Here is a 22,512-nt window from a genome sequence, read left to right on the forward strand (position 1 = left end):
GGTAATGCGCTTGGGGGGGGTGGCACATCTTGGAAGGGTGGCGCGCTGGGGGGGGGGGGGGTGCAGCGGTGAACTGCCCCAGATGGCGAACAAGCTAGGAACGCCACTGGTTTACAGAGTGTCCTTACTTTGAACTTAATAAAGCTATTGTTTTACTTATACCCATTGTGTGCGGCTGTATTCCTGAGAGTTCGGAGCAAAGAGTTTGAAGAAAACAGGAGACGGAGTGTTCCTACGTAGTCCATTATACGGGTTGAAGCCAGTAGGTGGACCTTGCTGGCAGAAGGCAGAGCTTGCTGCCATTTTAGTTCACTTAAAACAATAGCAAACGCTATTGAAAACAATGATTATTAGAAATAACGGACTGTTTACGCGTGGTCCATCTGTAAAAAGTCTACACCTGATCCAGTTGGATAGGCAGTGCCTTAAAAAGATTTTTGTCTTTTTTGTTTTTCACTTAGTTGAAGCTTTTTTTAATTTACTTGAAAACTTCCCATATCCTATATAATAATTTGCACCATGAACGTTCCATGAAGCTGCCTGGGCCCGTGCCTCCATTCTGATTGGCTGTGCCTGGGACTGAAGCCTCAGATGACGTCATCCAGAGAGCCCAAGCAACAGCAGTGCGGGCCCAGGCAGCATCATCGAACGTTCATGGAAAATAAAAGCTAAGAAAAAGAAAGGACAAAAACAACCGAGACTGCCGCCCTCCCAAACCGCCCTCCCGAACCTGCTGCACTCACTGAACACCCTTCCAAACCACCCCTGACACAACAGACAAGATAAGAGGAAAAAAAACACATGAAAGAAAGTGACAGAAGCAACTTAACTCCTGCTGCCATGACACAGGCGCCTCTGATGTGCCCCCCCCCCCGGCACATCAAACACCCCTCCCCCCCGGCACATCAACCCCCCTCCCCCCACCCGAAGCACATCAACCCGCAGCTGCCACTGGTAACGCTGTCCTGTTGAGCAGCAGCGGCCGCTACAAAAAGAAAAAAATGTTTTTAAACCCAGCCCAAATAATTCGCAAATGCCTGAGTCTTAAAGCGCAGTCTCTGCAGCCGCTCCTCCTCTCGCCTCCACGTCACTGCCCATGGAGTAAGACCCCAGAGGAGCGCAGCAACGTGAGAGGTGAGAGGAGGAGCGGCTGCAGAGACTGCGTTTTAAGACTCGGGCATCTGCGAATGATTTGGCCTGGGATTAAAAACATTTATTGCTTTTTTCCTTTTTGTAGCGGCTGCTGCTGCTCAACAGGAGAAGCAGCAGCGGCCGGACAGCGTTACCACTGGCAGCTGCGGGTGGCGATGGGGTTTGATGCGCTGGGGGGGGAGAGGAGGGTCGCTGGACATGGGTGGCTGCAGGGGGGGAGGGGGGCAGGGGGAGTGGAGGGTCGCTGGACATGGATGGCTGGAGGGGGCGCAGGGGAGATGGAGGTGGGGCCCTGCGAGAGGGGGGGTGGGGACTCACATTCACTCACTCTCTCACATACACTCTCTCTCACACACTCCCTGTCTATTACACTCTATCTCTCTGTCACCCACACACAGTCTCACACACACAGACACTCTGTCTCTCACACACTCTCTCTCTCTCACACAAACACACACACTCTGTCTCTCTCTCATTCTCTCTCTGACACACACACTCCATCTCTTACACACACTCTCTCTCTCAAACATACACACTCCGAGGAAAACCTTGCTAGCGCCCGTTTCATTTGTGTCAGAAACGGGCCTTTTTTACTAGTGTAGATATAAAAATCGTGAAACTGAATATCACTAAAACAGCTTTAAAATTATGTAGCTGATAGAAACAGCAGTTATAAACTCTGTAATTTGTGCTCATTTTTCTACACTGTTCTATACAAATGCAGATGGCTAAATTTCAGTGAAGATATCCTGTTTCCTGACGGGTTCATCTTAACTGTTGTTGTAATCAGCATTAGGAAGCCTTGTGTTATAAAGATGGAAAAGACTGCAAATAAATGGAAGTAAAATTAAACTCTCCTTTCATTGGGTCGCATGGAATCACATCTTCACCTCATCTGTTATGTAGAAGTTTACATTTTAGATACACAAACGGATTATTCTATTTTTAGGCATGCTCTAGGGACAAGTGGTTTTATAAGTCATCATAAAAATAAATTTTGTTTCATGCAGATCTCTTTGTTTAAACATAACTAAATGGGCTATAAGTCCCTAATTCAGTCCATTGGTTTTCTTATATTTTATTTTTATGATGACTTATACTGTGTCAAAACTGAAACTCTTATCTCTTCTATCTGGTCAATAATAAAAGGATCTCATTGTGAACACTAACCACCCTAAAAGGTTGTTTTCTGGCTATATCTGAGGAATTGTGATATTGAATAAAAAAGTGTACGTTTGTGCCCCTTGTCATACATCCAAAGGTTATATAATCCTTTCAAGAAAGCCAGTTAATCGTTAGTGGAATATAACCACAGAGACATGATATGGTCGTATTTTCAATATGGTAATACTAGGCCCAGCTACAGAACATGTTATTTTGAGTTAGTCTTCACTGGACCAAACTTGTTTTCATTGTGCTATCACCATCCAGTCTATCTTTGTCTCACATTATCCCAAGCAAACTCAGTTTCAATGTGGCTTACATTTGAAAATACAGTGAGACAGTATAATAGAATTCAATTATAACATAGGAGCAAGTACATGGATATGTCTGAAACATTTAACAAAGATGATATATACCCAGCTGGACATTTAAAAGTCTGTCCTTTAATGATGCCGCATGTTCAGAAATCATAGCCATAAGTATAGACAGTTATTCAAATATTATCACATGCATACACCAGAACAGGCATCTATACACACACTGCAAAAGTAAACAACAACTTCTACAGAGTACATCCAAAATTTAATTTTAATTTTCTCATTTACATCTTCCAAAATTCCAGACAGCAGATGGATCAGCAGGACCCAAAGCAGTCCAAAAAAAGTAAACAAACAAACAAACAAACAAACAACAAAACAGTTTATACTTAATTGTTCAACCACCCTTAGGATTCACCTTTGGGTTTAAAAAGCAAAACAACGTGGATAAACGAATCCAAACAAAGTTTACAGCAAATGCCCTTAATATGTAATACTTGGTATCAATAATAAAACAGTGATGGGATATTCACATAGGGGTCCATAGACCGTTATTAAATGGACTTGGGGAAAATCCACTATTTGTGGGATAAGCAGTATAAAATGTTTTGTACATTTGTGGGATCTTACCGGGTATTTGTGACCTAGATTGGCCACTGTTGGAAAAAGGATGCTGGGCTCGATGGACCTTTGGTCTTTCCCAGTATGGCAATACTTATGTACTTATGGGTCCTTTTAATAAGCAGCGTAGACAACTACACGTGTGTCAATTTTGAGTTACCGCCCGGCTACAGCGTGGCCCTTGCGGTAATTTCATTTTTGACGCATGTCCGCCATGCACACCATAAAATATTTTTATTTTCTGGTGTACAGGCGGTAATCGAGCAGTAATCGGCATTTTACGCACATAGACCATTACCTCCTGGTTACCACGTGAGACCTTACTGCTAGGTTAATGGCTGGCGGTAAGGTCTCAGACCCAAAATGGACACACAACAATTTTCATTTTGACGCACATACATTTTCGGCAAAAATTTTAAAAAGGCACTTTTTACAGGTGCGCTGAAAATGATTCTGCGTACGCCCAAAACACATGTCTACACTACCGCAGGCCATTTTTTCAGCACGCATCTGTAAAAGGGCCCCATAGCAAGCAGCCTGAGCCAACAGATTTATTTTCCATTAAACATAATTAACTTTGCATGAACTTGGCTGCTAATAGTGTGCTGAAATAGACAATGTTGGCACATTTAGATTGCCTCTGGGCAGAACTTCTGCTTAAAGGAAGTCCCTACCTCATTATTCAATACATATCTGTGAAATAGTAGTAATAAAAAAAAGCAACTGCATTTTTATAATATACCACTGCATTCCACAAAACTAAAAGGAGCAAGTTCCCACATGTATTCTTTTTCTTTTGATGAAAGCATAGGAAAAAAAAATGTTAAATGCTCCTAGTTTCAACCTAATTAGTGTTTTTTTAAATTGTACTTATAAATAGTAAGCCTGATTGTTAACTACCTGATTCTTATAACATGATGTCTATGTTGGTGGCCCCTTACTAGGTGAAAACATCTCTGCATAAATACAGAGAGTCCTTATAGCCAACCCCTCCAAATGACACAATGATTTAACATGTAGAACAAACTAACCAATGAAACCAATACTTTTATTTTATTTATTTATTACATTTGTACCCCACACTTTCCCCACTCATGGCAGGCTCAATGCAGCTTATATGAGGCAATGGAGGGTTAAGTGACTTGCCCAGAGTCACAAGGAGCAGCCTGTGCCTGAAGTGGTGAATGGAACTCAGTTCCCCAGGCCCAAAGTCCACCACCCTAACCACTAGGCCACTTCCTCTGTGCACATACGTATGCTGCACAAGCCAGCATGTTTGAAAATATAAGTGAGATTAAATGAAAATACTACCAACAATAAAGAAAGACAGCGAGGATGCAGCAGCTCATAGGTTTGCTTGCTTTCTTTTGAGTATACTAGATGACGACTGTGCAAAGAGAATGGGAAACAGGGACTAACCAAATTGGCTTCAACTTTTTGGCTTCATCCTGTCTCCTGCTTTCTTCAACCTCCTTGGTTAGGAGCCTCTCTGCCACACCCCCTTCTTAAGGGTTTCTGGCTTTCTTTCATCTTTGTTGCAACCTCTCTATCTGGTCCCTTAACATCTCTGTTTTAATAGTATCCTTCAAAGATACCTCATACCTAATCATGCACTCCTGGACAGCGGTGGGCTTCCCCCCTGTCCCGTTCTAGTTTAAAAGCTGTTCTCTCTCCTTTTTAAATGCTAGCACCAGCAGCTTGGTTCCATCCTAGTTAAGGTGAAGCCCATCCTTTTGGAATAGGCTCCCCCTTCCCCAGAAGGTCCTGCAAGAGCAATCGGGAGCATTTCTGAAAATGCTACCTAGGAGGATCTGGAGTTCAAGGGGTCCTTTTACTAAGGTGTGCTGAAAAATGGCCTGCGGTAGTGTAGATGCGTGTTTTGGGTGCATGCAGAATTGTTTTTCAGTACACCTGTAAAAAAGGTCTTTTTTTTTCATTTTTGCCAAAAATGGACGTGCGGCAAAATGAAAATTGCCACGTGTCCATTTTGGGTCTGAGACCTTACCGCCAGCCATTGACCTAGCGGTAAAGTTTCACGTGGTAACTGGGCGGTAATGACCTAGGTGTGCCCAATGCCTATGCACGCCAGAAAATACAAAATATTTTTCAGACGCACATAGTGGGCGCATGCCAAAAATGAAATTACCACAAGGGCCACGTGATAGTTGGGCGGTAACTCAGAATTGGCGCGCGTTGGGCATGTGTAGGCACTTACGCGGCTTAGTAAAAGGGCCCCCAAGTTTCTACCTAAGAGCCTAAATTTGGCTCCAAGACAAAAGCTATGCATTTAGAAGGAGAAGTGGTCAAAGGTTCTCTGACCACAGAGCCAAAACCTATCTGGGTTCTAGTGGAATTCACAAGCACCCAAAGAGAGGTGATGATCTGAAAACAAGCAAAGCAGCAAACAACAGGAAGCAGACCAGAAAATGTGGAAGAAGACAATTCATTTAAACCAGCACCCAATGTGGCCATATTATGCCTTAAAAGGCTGCGTCAGGGTTAAAGCTAAAGGGAACTAGAGCAAACTTTTCCCCTAATAGCAAAATTCTATCCAAAACAGCTATTCTGGCACTCTATCCTGAGTAGCAACACCTGCCGACCACTGCCAGCTAAATATTGATCAGATAAATTTGATCCATTTGGTAGAACACAAAAATGACAGTCCTAACTTAACTAGTAAGTCACCAGTTTAAGTATAGGACTGCATATTCAGGGGTAATATTGTAATGGAATTTTCAGGCGTAAAGGCCTTTTTACCCCAAGGCAGGAGATCTCAACCCAGTCCTCAGAACACACAAAGCTAGGTCCCTGAAGGTATTTGTTTCACCTGGGTCAGTGGTTCTCAAACCTGATCCTGGAGGCACCCCAGCCAGTCTGGTTTTCAGGATACCAACAATGAATATTCATGAGAGAGATTTGCATGCACTGCTTGGGCAATTTTCAGAGGGGAAAGAAAATGGGAACTTTCACTTTGAAAACTGATACAAATCCCCCAATAAAAAACAGAATTTTCTCTGGGTTCCTTTCCTTGTATTTTGTTTATTTCAGTGATTCCCAGACCTGGTCCTGGAGGCACCCCAGCCAGTCAGGTTTTCACAGTGGCGTTCCTAGGGTGGCTGACACCTGGGGCGGATTGCTGATGCATCCCCCCCCCCCGGGTGCAGCGCCCCCCCGGGTGCATTTTTACCTGCTGGGGGGGGGGGGTGCCGCGTGCCTGTCTCCTTCGCTCGTTCCATGCTCCCTCTGCCCCGGAACAGGAAGTAACTTGTTCCGGGGCAGAGGGAGCACGGAACGAGCGGAGCAGACAAGCGCACGGCACCCCCCAGCGGCATGCACCCGGGGTGGACCGCCCCCACCGCTCCCCCCTTGGTACGCCATTGGGTTTTCAGAATATGTACAAGAAATATTCATGAGAGAGATCTGCATGCACTGCCTCCACTGCATGCAAATCTCTCTCATGAATATTCATTGTGGATATCCTGAAAACCTGACTGACTGGGGTGCCTTCAGGGCGTTCTGCCTCCCCCCTCCCCCCCAAATCACTGATATATTTAGGTTGCATTTTTATACCACCTTTCAAACATGAATATAGTGGTGTGGTAGCTGTGTCAGTCCACTTTTCAAGATATTAAATAGAAATAAATCAAAACATAGAAAAGAAAATAAGATGATACCTTTTTTATTGGACTAAATACATCTTTTGATTAGCTTTTAAAGATAACCCTTCTTATTCAGATTGGAAATAAACAAGTGTTGACAAATATCAGAATATAAAGTGAAACACAGAGGCATTCCAATGACAGTCTCACAGGAAAAGGGATGGATGGGTTAGGTGAGAAACAGGGAGAGCTGGGTGGATGAGAGACAGCAAGAGATGGATGTCAGATAAGAGAGTGACAAAGCAGTAGAAATTAATAGTGGAATAGAAAGCCCAGATCTTTGTTAAGTCCTGTCTGGTGGGTGTCAAAATATCTTGGAATGACATTGTTAACAAAATTATGTAAGCCACATTGAGCCTGCAAATAGGTGGGAAAATGTGAGATACAAATGCAATAAATAAAAACAAAAAAAATTACTCAATTTTAAACCTATCAAGGGACTTGAGTAAGACTTGAAATAGTGCTGTCCATTTGTTCCTGGATCATCTTAAAATTTCCTTTTAGTGTTCTTACCATAAGATCATTGATGCAATGTTCTGGTTTTGTAAAGTGCTGTCCCACAGAGGTGGTATCTTGGTTGGCATTGGAGTGTTTAATATTCTGTCTTTGTAAATTGAGCCGTATCTTTATCATCTGGCATTTTTCTCCAATATAGCACCACTCTTCACACTTTTTGTTTTGAATGATATATACCACATTGGAGGATGAGCATGTGAATGATCCCCTTATCTCTCTATATAAAATGCACCTCCAACGTTCTGAAGCCTCCACAAGTCCCAACATTCTAAATGCATGGTGGTGAAACCAGGAATTCGCCCATGAGTGTTGGCCCCGCCCCCCAAGTAAAATGTCATGACGTTGAGGGCAGAGCAATGACACTCAACCAATCACATCGCGAACCTGTTACTAAGCGAAGGAACGTGACATAAGACACATCGCGGAACAATGAAAACCAGCAGCAACAGTTGCTACGCGACGTCAACAGCAACGCTAAAAGGACCATATAGATCTCTGCTCTCCACACAAACAACGGACACGGAGGGCATATGAGGGAAGGAAAAAACCAGCCCATACACACACACTCTTACTCTTAACTGGCTATAATGAGCAACTGACCTGCCACTATCACAGGGACTGCTAGCACCTCTCTCTCTCTCTCACACACACATACACACGGGACACAGAGGGGATGGAAGACAAGGAACGAATCGTTGGGTATGGAGGGGGCGGCAGGGGAGATAAGGCAAGAACTGCCTCAAATGTTTGTGCTGTGCTATGTACATTTATAATGCTGTCTCTTCATTTAGACCCTACCCTTTCATACTCACGCACACACACACACTTACACTGTCTGTATCTCACACACACACGCACACACACACATATACACACTCTCTCACACAGACACACAAACATGCCTCAAATGGTTCAGCTGTCCTATGTAAAATTTCACTGCTGTCTCTTCATTTTCACCCTACCTGTGCACACTCTCTTTCACAGAGAGACACACACACACACTTTCTCTGTGTCACACACACACACACACACATACATATACACACTCTCACTCTCTCTATAGCCTTGCTAGCGCCCATTTCATTTGTTTACGAAACGGGCCTTTTTTTACTAGTAATGAATATTTTTCCAATGTGAGTGACCGTAGGATCCTGTGAAATGTGTTGGCACAGTTTGCAGCTGGGAATATTGCAGGGGCGTGTGCCATTCTCTTCTTTTTGAGCTTCTATTGGAAGTTTGCTTTTCACTCATTTCTGGTTCAAATTAGGTGGCTGTTGGAAGGCCAGCACTGGTGGGGCTGGAATATTTCTTTCAGTAATTCAACCTCCTGGAGTAGTGGCTGTAGCTCTTTTATCATTCTTCTCAATTTTTCTAGCTCTGGATTGTATGTCAGTACAGGAGAGATTCTCTCTGTGGCTTTCTTCTCTTTGTACTGCAGCAGGTTTTCTCTAGGTATTTTAAGAGAAGGAGCAATATTCTTGGAGATTATTTGGGGGTTGTAGCCTTTTTGTTTGAAGGATTCAATCAGGATTTTGAGCTGTTTGTCTCTTGGGTCAGAGCAGATACAGTGGCAGTGGTGTAGGAAGAGGGGGCGGTCCGCCCCGGGTGCACGCCGCTGGGGGGTGTCGGCTCCGCGCTGGTGCACTGCCCTCTCTGCCCTGGAACAGGTTACTTCCTGTTCCGGGACAGAGAGAGCAGTGAACCAGCACGGAGCCGACACACCCCAGCAACGTGCAGTCGGGGCGGATCGGCCCTCCCGCCCGTCCCTCGCCACAGGTATGCGCTCCGGGGGGGGGGGGTATGCGCTCCGGGGAGCAGTGGGATTGGAACCAGCCACCTCTGGATTGCAAAACTGGTGCTCTAACCACTAGGCCACTCCTCCACATAGCTATTTGTATACAGCCATTGCTGATGGAAACTGTGGTGTCTAGAAAGTTGACTTTTTATGAGAAGTAGTCAATTTGGAATTTGATTGTAGGATGGAATGTATTGAAGGAACTATAAAATTGTTTGAGAGTCTCTTCTCCCTCACTCCAAATCATGAAAATGTCATCAATATACCGAACATGAATATGAAAGTGGTGTACAGAATGGGGTTATAATACTGAACAAAATAAATAACACACTATCCCCCAAATTCTATCTATGGTGTTCAAAATTGCATACACAAATTTGGCACGGGCCCATAATGAGCCAATTAGTACCAATAATTGGGTGTTAACAATTAATTATTGGCACTAATTGGCAACAATTTGAACTTACGTGCGCATCTTTCTAGTTGGTGTTCTATAAAGATGCGTGCGTACATTTTTACGTGTGGATCCAGAAAGGGGCATGGCCATTTACAGAATTTAGTCCTACACCCATAAATTATACACAGCAGACAGAACAGGAGGGGAATGAAGTTGCACAACAACATCTATCCAGGACACAAACCCCCGATTCTATAAAAGTCACCAAAAATTGTGAGCCCCTTTCACTAAGCAGCAGTAAGCCCAATGCGGGCTTACCGCTTGCTAAACAGGAAGTATGACCGAGCGACTGCAGTAGCCCAGTGCTACTTGCCACCCCTAGCACACAGTCATATCCGGCGCTACAAAATATATTTATTTTTGTACCACAGTGTACCCAGCAGTAATTGGGCAGTGCCACGTGCTGCCCAGTTAGCGCGGGAGCTCTTACCGTCACCTCAATTGGTAGCGATAAGTGCTCCCCCCCCCAAAAAAAAATGGCCGCACGGCAAGTGCTTTACTTGCAGCATGGCCATTTCCTGCAGGAAAGAGAGACTTCCCTTTTATCCGCTGCAATAAAAGAGGGGCTCAGTGTACGTGAAAAAAGCACGCTGACGCCAGTGCAGGCCCCCTTTTGACGCAACTTGGTAAAAGGCGCCCTGTGTGGGCAAATTTAGGGGTGTTTCCGATTTGTGCCTGCAATTTATTAGCATAATGAGTGGAGGAGTGGCCTAGTGGTTAAAGCACCAGTCTTGCAATCCAGAGGTGGCCAGTTCAAATCCCACTGCTGCCCTTTGTGATCTTGGGCAAGTCACTTAACCCTCCATTGCCTCAGGTACAAACTTAGATTGTGAGCCCTCCTGGGACAGAGAAATATTCAGAGTACCTGAATGTAACTCACCTTGAGCTCCTACTGAAAAAGATGTGAGCAAAATCTAAATAAATAAATAAATTAGTGCCAATAACTGGCTTTTTAGTAAGTAATTATTGGCACTAATTAGATTTAATTAAGACCAATGTGCGTAAAGTTAGGCAAGGGATCTGCACCTACATTTACATGTGGTCCAAAAAAGGGGGCACGGAAATGGGAAGGTCATGGGAGTTTTGGGGCAGAACAGGGACATGATTTCAAGTTACACACGTACTTAAAAAAGGTGGTAAATAAATCCTAAATAAATTACAGAATAATTGTGCTCCACACGTAAATTTAGGCACAGGCATTTGCACCACATTTTCGTTGGCGCAAATGGCCATGCCCAAATTTTCGCACGACTCTCTGCTTAAGTGTGTGTTCTATAAACCTCACTGAATTTTAGGCGCAGCTTATACAAAACCGTTTAAGTAGGTATTGTTCGGCGCCAATTTTTTTAAGGCACCATATATAGAGAATCTAGCCCAAAGTGTAGAAGACATTCCCATACTGACAATTCAGGAAAAATGTCAGGAAGTATTTTTTCACGGAGAGGGTGGTGGATACTTGGCATGCTCACAGGAGGTGGTGTAGATGAAAATGGTAACCGAATTCAAACATGCATAGGAGTGGCCTAGTGGTTAGGGTGGTGGACTTTGTCATGAGGAGCTGAGTTCAATTCCCACTTCAGGCACAGGCAGCTCCTTGTGACTCTGGGCAAGTCACTTAACCCTCCATTGCCACATTGAGCCTGCCATGAGTGGGAAAGCACGGGATACAAATGTAACAAAAATAAATAAACACAAAGGCATCCTGTTTAGAAGGAATGGATCCACAGAAACTTAGTGGAGATTGGGTGGCAATTGGGAAGCAAAACCACTGCTGGGCAGACTTCTACAGTCTGTGCCCTGAAAATGGCAAGGACAAATCAAGGTCAAGTATACATATAAAGCAGCACATACAATGAGTTTATCTTGTTGGGCAGACTGGCTGGACTGTACAGGTCTTTATCTGCCGTCAGCTACTATGTTACCTGACATTTAACAAATCAAACTAAAAATATGCCTCAATTCAAACTAAAAGCTTATTGAAACATCCATGTTTTAAGGCCTGTTGTAAATTTCAATTATGAGGCTTCCAAACAGAGTTCAATAGGGAGAGAATTACAAAGTGATGGTGCAGGATAAGCAAATTCAGTAATGCACAAAACATCCCACTACAGATGTTCATGCTTGACATTTTAAAAATGTGCATGTAAATCGGGGATGACTGTGACGTGGATGACACCCTGGCAGGGGCTGTCTGATGCCCCTCTCAGAGACAGGGGATGAGGTGATGTGCCCCCTCCTTCTGGAGAGAGGATGCAGGTTGTGTCAGTGGAGGCTGGGCTGCAATGTGCCAGTTCTGTTTAACATGTGCTCAAGGTGAATGCATAGCACTCCTTGTTCACATGTATGCTTAGGGATCCCAGTGACACCCCCTTTTGTGTGTAATTCCAGGTGACTATTCTATTCACCCTACCAGTAAAACCCTTCCACTAACTGTGCCCCCACGAACACACTGCTCGCTGTGGGTAACAAATTTGCTCACAAGATGTTGTATGACTATTATTTTACCCACCAATTGGGCAGACGGTGTTATAAAAGTCCATCTCCATGGGTAAAGCACTGTTTTTGAAATTACCCTCTCTATGTTTAATTAAAGTTCCAAAAGAAATAGGTTTTTATTTATAGCCATTAATATCTGAGATTATTGAGTTGCTGCTGTTCATTTTAATAAAGCCTCCCAGAGTAATTAAAACCTCATCTGGCTGTAATAAGCTTCATTTTCTTAAAATGACTGAATCCAACAGCACTGCAGAGCTGAGGTGTGAAGCTGAAAATCCTTTACATGGAGAAAAAAATGCACAGGTACTTGACACAGAAATAAATCTCCATGGGGCAATTCAGAATATCCCGGGTTCGAAAAATACTGGGCATCTACAATATCATTTCTGCTGCTTTCCTAGTGTGGCTCACAAAGGAGAAATTAGACCTTACCTGCTAATTTGCTTTCCTTTAGTCCCTCCAGACCGGCTCAGGATTGGACTGATGGGTTGTTCACGCCTTCCAGCAGGTGGAGACTGAGAGCCAATAAGAGCCCTGGCCATGTGACCTAGCCTCAGTATTTGACTAACAAAGCAGAAAAGAAGAGAAAGACCAACCTTCTGTGCCCCCTGGAATCTAAGCAGCCATAAAGCACTCATAAAATGTGTCTGAATGACGGCAAAGCCGTGTAGTAATGCTCACCCACAACTCCGCACAGGCGAAGAGGTATGGCTTAACTTGTTTTTTTTTTTAAATGAACTGTCAACTCGCAGAGCAACTCTGTCATAGAAGAACTATATACAAGCAAACCCTCTTCAAAGAACACAGGAGGGACCTGGGCTGGTGCAAGATATCAGACTCAGAAACAGAACGAAGCGTTGCGCTGGAAGAAGAGGACCTCGGCTGGCGGTTGTTGGGGTCCCCTGCCAGCAAAGGTAGGCGACGAAGGTGGCGGGAGGGGGGTTCGAGAGGGTTGTCGGCGGGGGGGTCCAGGGCCAAATCTACAGGGGCCCAGGCTCCCGTGGCCCCACGCAGCTACGCCACTGGCGTTTAGCACAAGCTAAGAGCTTCTTTTTCCAAGCTGTGGTAAAAGGGGCCCTGCGGTAGCGTAAGTGTGTGGATTTGCCATGCGTCAAGGCTCCTTTTACCACAGCAGATAAAAAGCCTCTCCAAAAAGGAAATGGCTGGGCGGTAAGTAAACACTTGCCACGTGGCCATTTCCAGGGGGAGCTTTTACTGCCACCCATTTAGGTGATGGTAAGGGCTCCAGCACTAACCCAGCGGTAACCGGGCAGCATGTGGTGCTGCCCAAATACTGCCGGGTAATCCCCTGGGGTAAAAAAAATTCCAGTAACACCGGATAGGGCACGTATGGGGGGATGGCACTACTGCTGGCTCCTGCGTTAGGCCGGCGGTACTGCCGGATTGGCTCGCATCAAAGCGGCAGTAGCTCTACTGCTGCTATGTAAAAGGGCCCCTAAATCAACTAATGTGCCTTAGTAAACGGGGCCCAAAGTCAGCATTTATTAAAAAAAAAAAACATTTTATACTCTAATCACTGACATATCTAAAATAATAATTTGCTCCTCCAACGTTCCAATGAGGCTACCTGCATTCATAACCATCTCCTGACGTCACTCTCCCACAGTAGAAGCCTGCGTGCCTGACGTCAGGAGATGTTACTGTGGTCGTCTCTGTCTCGCTGTCTTCGGACTCTGCATCGCTGCCGCTCTCCTCCGCAACCCCACGTCCCTTTCGCTTCCCGCTCAGGTATCGGTGCCGGTCGTTCCATCTTCACTTACCAAGTCAGGGTTACAGCAGCCGCCAGCAGCGGTAAAAGGCATGCAGCCTAGGCCCTTTTCTCTCTCTCAACTGTGGTCCCACCCTTGTGGAAACAGGAAATGAGGGCGGGACCACAGCTGAGAGAGAGAAAAGAGCTGAGCCTGCACGCCTTTTACCGCTGCTGGCAGCTGCCATAACCCCAAAGAGGTAAGTCAAGATGACTTAAAAAATTCTTAGGGAGGGGGCCTGGAACTGGAAGGGAGGGAGGGACAACGACCCTGGAACTGGGAAGGAGGGGGGAACCTGGAACTGGGAGGGAGAAAGGAGGCGGGAGGGAGGGAAGGGGGACCCTGGAACTCGGAGGGAGGGGTCAACCCTGGAACTCGAAGGGAGGGAGGGGATGACCCTGGAACTCGAAGGGAGGGAGGGGACAACCCTGGAACTCGAAGGGAGGGAGGGAGGGAGGGGGATGGCACACACTCTCAATCTCACACACACACTCTCTCTCTCACAGACACACTCGCACCAGTCTCACTCTCTCTCTGTCACACAAACACACACTTGCACATCCACTCTCTCGCTGTCTCACACAGTCACTCTTACACACACTCTTTCAAACAAACACACTCCGAGGAAAACCGTTTCATTTCTTTCAGAAACAGGCCTTTTTTACTAGTCTAAATGAAAGATATATTAACACATACATTTGAATGAAACAATTACAAACTAGGACATAATAAATAAAAACAAATAAGGCCAATTAAAAATTATAATCAAATAATCCTATAAATCCTCAAAAAATAAAATATTTTCAGAACAGACAACCTAATCACAGATCTGCAAAAGCCTGAGCAAATAAGTCTTCGCCTTCTTTCTAAATCTTCTTCTACTGGAAAACTGTGAGCTAAATCCAAACGCTTTTTAAAACTTGCTGGCGGGCATCTTTGACAAAGACACGACAAAGCATCATGAAGACACCAAAGCACCAAAAGAGGGGGGCTAAGGGCACTAAAAGTGGCACGAAGATACTAAACCATCATGAGACAGGAAATGCAGCAAAAATCTAATCTAATCTAATCTTCAAAAATTGTCTCTATCACCTATGGCAGCTATGAAATCTCTCTCCATATATTGAAAAGACAAGTCTGACCACAATGATCCTTGCCATGAGAACATCATGACTAGACTACTGTAATGCCCTGTACACTGGCCAAACCACAAAGAGTTTGTATCAGCACCAACTGATTCAGAATGATGCAGCACAACTGATAGAAGGCTGCAAGTGATATGACCACATCACACCATTCCTGCAAAAGCTACACTGGCTACCAGTACCTTACAGGGCTAAATTTAAAACTATGTTTGATTTTCAAGGTCCTCAGACAAAATGGGCCAGCGTACTTACACACCTTTAAGACCTTGAAGGTCCTTTCAAGGATCATCACTATCTGTACCCTCATCAAAAGAAATTGTACGATGTGATACCCGCCAGTGAGCCTTCTCAGGAGTAGCCCCCACGCTCTGGAATTTACTCCCACAGGGGCTACGTATAACTCAAGACTACCTCTACTTCAGGAAGCAGGTGAAAGCTTGGCTCTTCTCCCCAGGGATGTAGCTACGTGGGGCTACGGGGGCATGGGCCCCCATAGATTTGGCCCTGGCCCCCCTGCCACCAACCCCTTCAACCCCCCCTCCCGCTGCCAACCCTCCCCCGCCGCCATCAGACTCACAGAAACAGAAGCCTGCCCTTGCAGATCAGCAACGCCGCCGTGCCGGAGAAGAGGACTTCGGCTGGCGGGGGTTGGGGACCCCTGCCAGCAAAGGTACCCGTCAGCAGGGGAGGGTTGGCGGCAGGGGGGAAGAGGGGGTCGAAAGGGTTGGCGCTGGGGGGGGTCAAAGGTGGTGGTGGTGGCGAGGAGGTAAAAAATGGCAGGGGGGGGGGTTAAAATGGGGGTGTCTGCGGTGCCAGGGGGGCTAAAATGTGCCCCCTCACCTTGGGCTCTGGACCTCCCTCCCGCTGAAGTCTGGCTGTGCCCCTGCTTCTCCCAAGCCTTTAATACATTGGGTGACTGACTACACACTTATTCTGCACCTGGACAAGCTTGCTACACACACTGTAACTTAGATCAGTTCCTTATCTCTTGCTTAATTATACAAAGAACTTAATTATCCCAACTGACTCTGTACCATGCATCTTGTTTCCATCATATATCTGCACTTGGTCCCTCAGCTATATGGTAAGTTGTATTGTAGAAAATCATTAGCATCATATCTACGTTAGTTGAATGTTCTAATGCATGCTTATTAGGTGTATCATTAGTATTATGCTAACACTGTATTATATCTCTGGTGCTGTTTCATGGTAGTTCCATTATTAAATTTCAATTTACTGTTTTCAAGTTTACCTCCTTTATTGTATTTATGTTTATACTTGGTTATTTTACTATTATTATGCTGTTAACAAAATTGCAAGTTTTATGTTAAATTGTACCTGCTGTACACCGCCTTGGGTGAATCTCTTCATAAAGGCAGTTAATAAATCCCAATAGATAAATAATACGAAACTTATTCACAGCACAAATTTCAACTGCAGGTTCTAGGCGGTTTACGAACAGAAGAAGCCCATATAATTACAGATGACAGTGAAACAGCGCCCCCACTGGCAGGACTATAGGTGGAGGACTCCTGCTCAGCTTAGAACAGTGGTACCGCTTTGTCACCACCCAACTCCTGGCATTTTGATGCAGAAATGGGGCTATTTTATAAACATGTGGGCAACTTCTCAGAATGTCCCTGCCGTCCCTCCTTTTGAGTTGCATGGTAGGGTATCTTAGACACACAGCGTTATAGAATAAAGCACAGAGAGAATCAGAAACAAATCCCAATTATTATTATTTTTTTATTTTTTGTTACATTTGTACCCCACACTTTCCCCACTCGTGACAGGCTCAATGCAGCTTACATGGGGCAATGGAGGGTTAAGTGACTTGCCCAGAGTCACAAGGAGCTGCCTGTGCCTGAAGTGAGAATTGAACTCAGTTCCTCAGGACCAAAGTTCACCACCCTAACCACTAGGCCACTCCTCCATCCTTGTTACCATCAATTCATTGCTAGTTAACAGCTTATTAGCTAATTAAGATTTATTTATTACATTTGTACCCCGCGCTTTCCTGCTCATCGCAGGCTCAATGCGGCTTACATAGTAACAAGAGAATACAATCTGTAGTATCAGAATCAACAAAGTAGGTAAGTGATAGGACAAATGAACAAGGAGTAAATGGAATAGAAAGAGATGTGAGAGAAAGGATAGGGATAGGTAAGGAGATGGGGTGATAAAGGAGAAGTTGGGAAGAGCATGGAGGGTAAGAAGGTTGGTAGGAGATGTTTTCTGAGTCATTGTTGTTAATGATTAGTTAATGCACGCACATCTTGATTCCGCGCTCAGTTTTGGGCACCAAAATCTTGGCATCACACGTAGAATCCAGGGGATAACTTATAAAATACAGTAATTATTCACATATGTCCCACACGTAGGCATAGCTAGCATAAACACACATGTATACACCCGGTTAAACTGTATTCGATAACGAAAAGCAGCTGCTTACTTTTCTTTATAGCATGAACACCGATAAATAGATGCATTGCTATAGAACTGTTCTCCATACATTAAACATAAAGGTCAGTAGCCTAATTTATCCCACGCACCACCCTCTGTCCCCCAACTCTGTATCACAGCATGTGCAGCTGAGCGAACGCTCCTTTGATCTTGCAGGAAAAGCAGATTCACTCTTTCTCTGAGGTTCTGTTTGATCATTCCACCACACATGCACAAAGGTTGTGACTGCCAGCTGCTCTATTTTTAATGCCTCTTCCACTTTAATAATGCAGATCTGGTACTGTTATGTACTTATTGTTAGAAAATTCTGCCATTTTTCACTTGCACGACAGCGCTGATGAAAACAATGCAGACGTCTAAACTCTACGTAAAATGCAGGCACAAGAAGAGGTCCTTGTTCATGTTCGTGTGGCTATGCATTGCTCTGAAAGGGATCTGTAAGGTTCATTCCTGTCATGCTATGCGCAAAAAGAACCCAACTGGAGAAATTGCCCTCCAGAATTTCCAGCATAATAGGCTCCCGCAACATCTTCCAGAACAGCAACAAAGAAACATGAGACCATTACTGCTGTACTAGCGCCCGCATTTACCAGCGTAGAATGATCAGAGGGGTCTAGCGCAGCAAATGAGCGTGCCAGGCCTTGGCGCAGATAGCGTGCAAATGTAGTCAAGCTCATTTAAATGAGGTCATTTTGTATTCCTCCACCAATGATCTGAAAGGAGCGCCTGAAACAACGGCGCCTTATTGCTATAAAAAATAACGTCAGGTCCAAGCAGACATTAGGGTGTCCTTCCAAAAGAGAGGATTTCCCATGATTCTCATGCTTCTCTCATGATTCTTTCGGCAAAATCTACCTGTTTTGATTGCTTTTGGAAACAGAAGGAAGCCCGTGCAAGCCCTTGAGTGCTGGTTGTGAGAAAGAGCAGACCCAAACGTGAAGCACACATTGGCGTTCCTGTCCTGCGTCTAATTTAAAGCTTAAAAAAAAACAACAAAGCACACACTGGCGTCTGCCACTTGCATCTAAATATAAGCATCCAGAAAAGAAATTTTAACGCTTATATTTAGGCTGCAGAAAACAGACGCCAATGTATACTTCACTTCAGGTTTTTACCAGGCGAATGTGCGCAGGAGCTGAGTTTACCATGGAACTCTCCTGCGCATGCGCCAAGCACAATCCTCCCGCTGAACTCCTTAATGCTCAAGCTATCAGGTGCCCTTGGCCTGGATTGGCCGCTGTCGTGGACAGGATGCTGGGCTCGATGGACCCTTGGTCTTTTCCCAGTGTGGCATTACTTATATACTTAATGTACTCTATTTGCATCTCATTAGCTTTGAGCATCAAGGGCGTTGTTCTTCTGTGTTGTTCCGGTGGTATTTTTATGGCGCTATTCAGAATAGTGCTGAACTTTTGATCATCGACCCCTCAGTTGCCGACTGATGGCAGAGGTGCCAAGTTGCACCATTCCAGGAGGGAGATTCTGAGCCTGGATTCCTAAAATCCCAGTCCTGTTGCATGATGGAAACTGCAGCACTGATGTCAATGGGTACAATCAGGGACTACAAATACCACGATGCTTTGGGAAGCAAGTTCAAAACCAGGACTGGCCAAAAAGGCTTCCTCCTGAAACTCCTTAACTTAGCAGCTCTGCGATTGATATTCTTAACTCCATTGCAGCACTGAAAAACAAGAGGATCCCTAATGTTGATTCAGTATTTCTCTTTTAACCATATCAGCTCACATACTACATTTAATCACTTAAATGTATTAAGTTATGTCCAATAAAAAAGGTATCATCTTATTTTCTTTTCCGTGTTTTATTTTGTTTGATTTCTATTGATTACCTTTAAAAGTGGACTAACACGGCTACCACACCACTCTACTCAAGTTTTATTCAAAAATGTCTTCCTGTTCAGTGCCACTTATCTCATACAAGGGGACACATGTATTTGTTTTATTTATTTGTAACACTTATACCCCGCGCTTTCCCACTTATTAGCAGGTTCAATGCGGCTTACATAATATAACAGGTTTACAAAATAACATAGAATGGATAACAGCTGTAATATCCTATATAATAAAAAGCACCTCCAATGTTCTGAAGCTGACTCCGTGGCACTGTGGCCGTGTAGGGTTCATAAGTCTGTAGTTCACCGTTTCACTGGCTCTCACTGTCCCGCAACGTCACAATCAACGGTCTGAAACAAACGCCCAACCCACCTGCCTGGACCGTCGTTGCCACACAATTCTCCCTGCAGCCACCCAGCGACTCCACCCCTCCCCCGCCACCCCAGGCACCCACCGACTCACATGCAACAAAGCATCCCTTCTGAAGATACTGGGACTGACTACATTTCTAGATCCTTAACTCTTAACGGAGCTTTCCTCTTTTCAAACTCTGGCCAGTTTTCAGCAGGGAGGGAATAATAGTTTTCCATTTATCTGCTTTCCTGTCATCTACATGTTTCATTTCTATTCCCATGGGAGTTTACACAAGGATTTGTCCACCCACCTCTCATTTGTTGTTGTTGGGGGTTTTTTAAATTGTTGATCATTGAGATCATTATTATTTTGTTCATTTGTTCTCATTAATATGAAAAGGACTGTGCTTCATCCCTAATCACCCACATAAAAAAACAAATGGTGGCCTGTATGTCTGCAAATGTCAACAAAATTAACACAATAGAGTTACTTTTTACTATCAGGTTAAATATTTTCCTCTCATAACTAGTCAGCACATAAAAAGACTTTTTTTTATTCTTGCTGTATTTGCCCAAAATGTGCACACTTACCAAAAACACAGAACATAAATGTTATTTCAACAGCATGCGTATGAAACCCAACATTTAAAAATACAAATCTCTTCATCACACTGTTACAAACTTTCATAAAGGCACCTATCATGGCAATATCAAACCACCCCAGTCTCTCATAAAGGGAAATCACATCGAATTTCCCTGTTTTCGGATTAAACCCAATGCTTTTATAACTATCAGTGTTGCCACTGAAGGGTTACAAAATCCGTGGTCGCAAACCTACTTCAAAAGTTTCTTGAAATTGTGACTTGTTTCAAATTAGGGACTACAGCAAGCCAGGACATGGGCGTCACCAACCACATCTCTTAATCTGAAAATGACTGCCCATCTTGGACCAGCAGAAACGATCTGTACAGAGCAGTGTATTATTTTAGAATGACAGATGTACAAATAAATATAGGCTTTTAAAATAATCAGAATGACACACTTGCCTATTGTAAAAACTACCTTTCAATTATGGCATGCTCACACTCTATGCAAGATCAATCTGATGCCTTTTTGTCTCCAGCAGTAATTTAACCTGCACGATGCTAGATCTCTACCAAAGGTGTTTGCCATGAACTTACTCTATGGGTTCCTTCCAGACCCAACACTTCTAAGGCTAAACGTAAGCCAATCCATTTTATATTTAAATGTCCGCCCCCGGGTCTCCATCGGCTTTTCCAACAGTGCGATCTGGGGAGACCTAAGGAAGCGGTGGCTTCTTACCATGCCGATCGCGCTGTCGTCCTCTTTCAGGATCCAGCAGCAGGGGCTGAGAGCTGTTGGCTGCTTCTGTCGCGACTGCTGCTGCTCTCGCCACTTGCACTGCTTTCCTGGTCCACTTGAGGCTTTGGAACCGGGAACTGTTTCTACGTGGTGAAAAATGCTGTAGGCACTGTGGTTTTTTTTCACTGCCTCAGCTGTCCTGGGTGTCATCCAGCCTAAGTGATAAAAGGGGAGCCGTGCTTAGGGAAGGCTCCCGGTTTTGGCACTGCAATCCTGGCATCACTGTACCGCAAGGTGCAACGCGTCATGCAGCAATAATATTTTACCGATTTGCCGGAATCTGCTGTGCAGGAGGCTCTCCCTTCCAGCAACAAATATCCTTGCTTAATGCATCAGTTTCAACTTGCTAAAATTATTCCAAATCATTTTGCTTTTTCGGTGCTCCCACAATGGAGTTGGCGTGCATTTATCAGGCTTGTTATTTTAAGCCTCTGGTTTTATAAAGGTGCTGTATAGAGCCGGAATGGTCTCTCGGAACAATGCAGCCCCGGTCTGATGACAAACGGAGCCTCGGATCATTCAAGGAATGTTTAGTTTCTTTGCCACAGCAGGCATTAGCCGCCGTGCAATTTTTAGGAGAGATGTGTGACTACTCAGAAAATTGATTCCAGGCAGATAGGAGCCAATCCGAAACAGCAGACATTCCCTGGGTGGTTTCATGATTGTTTATTATCCGCTGTACCAAACAGATTCTTAGCCCTTGCTTATTTTTCCTACAGACTTTGTTAGTGTTTAAGTTGGTTGTTGCTAATGATTTAATATGTGTTTGGCAAAATAGGATTCTAGATTGAGGGCTAGAGTTTCTTGTGGGCTGATGTTTTTTTTAATTAACTATACTTAGAACATTGGAATTAGGTTACTAATTTGAGAGGGATGCCTTCTCTTCCTCCTGCCCCACTCAACCTCCCTCCTGAGCGGTGACTATAGGGCACTGGAGTAGCAGAAGAGAATAGGGCAGAGGTTCCCAAACCTGATCCTGGAGGCACCCCAGCTAGTCAGGTTTTCAGGATATCTGCAATGAATGTAAATCTCTCTCATAAATATTCATTGTGGGTATTTTGAAAACCTGACTGGCTGGGGGGCCTCCTGGGCCACGCTTGGGAACCACTGGAATAGGGTAAAAAGATGGCTCTTCCAATTGCTGGACACTAAACACAAGCACATTGGTTGGTTCTGAAACCTATCTTTATTAATCAAGCAGCTCTGTGGCAATTCTGTTAGGGTTACCTGTTCCTCCCTATGGCGTAGCTATGAATGGGCCTGGGTGGGCAAAGGCCCACCCATTTTTGGCTCAGGCCCACCCAGTGGCAGTGCCACATTGTTCTCTTCCCCCCTCTCCTCTGCAGTGTCCCGGCATCTGTGCTTCTGCCTC

At 44.6% G+C, this 22,512-nt stretch overlaps 1 protein-coding gene across 1 annotated transcript in view; it reads right to left on the reverse strand.

The window, feature by feature from the left end:
* PLD5 (phospholipase D family member 5) overlaps positions 1–21,150 on the reverse strand; it is a 336,130-nt gene extending 314,980 nt beyond the window's left edge. The window contains exon 1 of the mRNA XM_030196423.1: positions 21,081–21,150. Coding sequence (XP_030052283.1) covers positions 21,081–21,083 — 3 coding nt within the window. The 5' untranslated portion in view covers positions 21,084–21,150. The remainder of the gene's footprint in view (positions 1–21,080) is intronic.
* Between the last annotated feature and the right edge of the window lie 1,362 nt (positions 21,151–22,512).

Source organism: Microcaecilia unicolor, chromosome 3, assembly GCF_901765095.1.
Source record: "Microcaecilia unicolor chromosome 3, aMicUni1.1, whole genome shotgun sequence".
Taxonomy (NCBI): domain Eukaryota; kingdom Metazoa; phylum Chordata; class Amphibia; order Gymnophiona; family Siphonopidae; genus Microcaecilia; species Microcaecilia unicolor.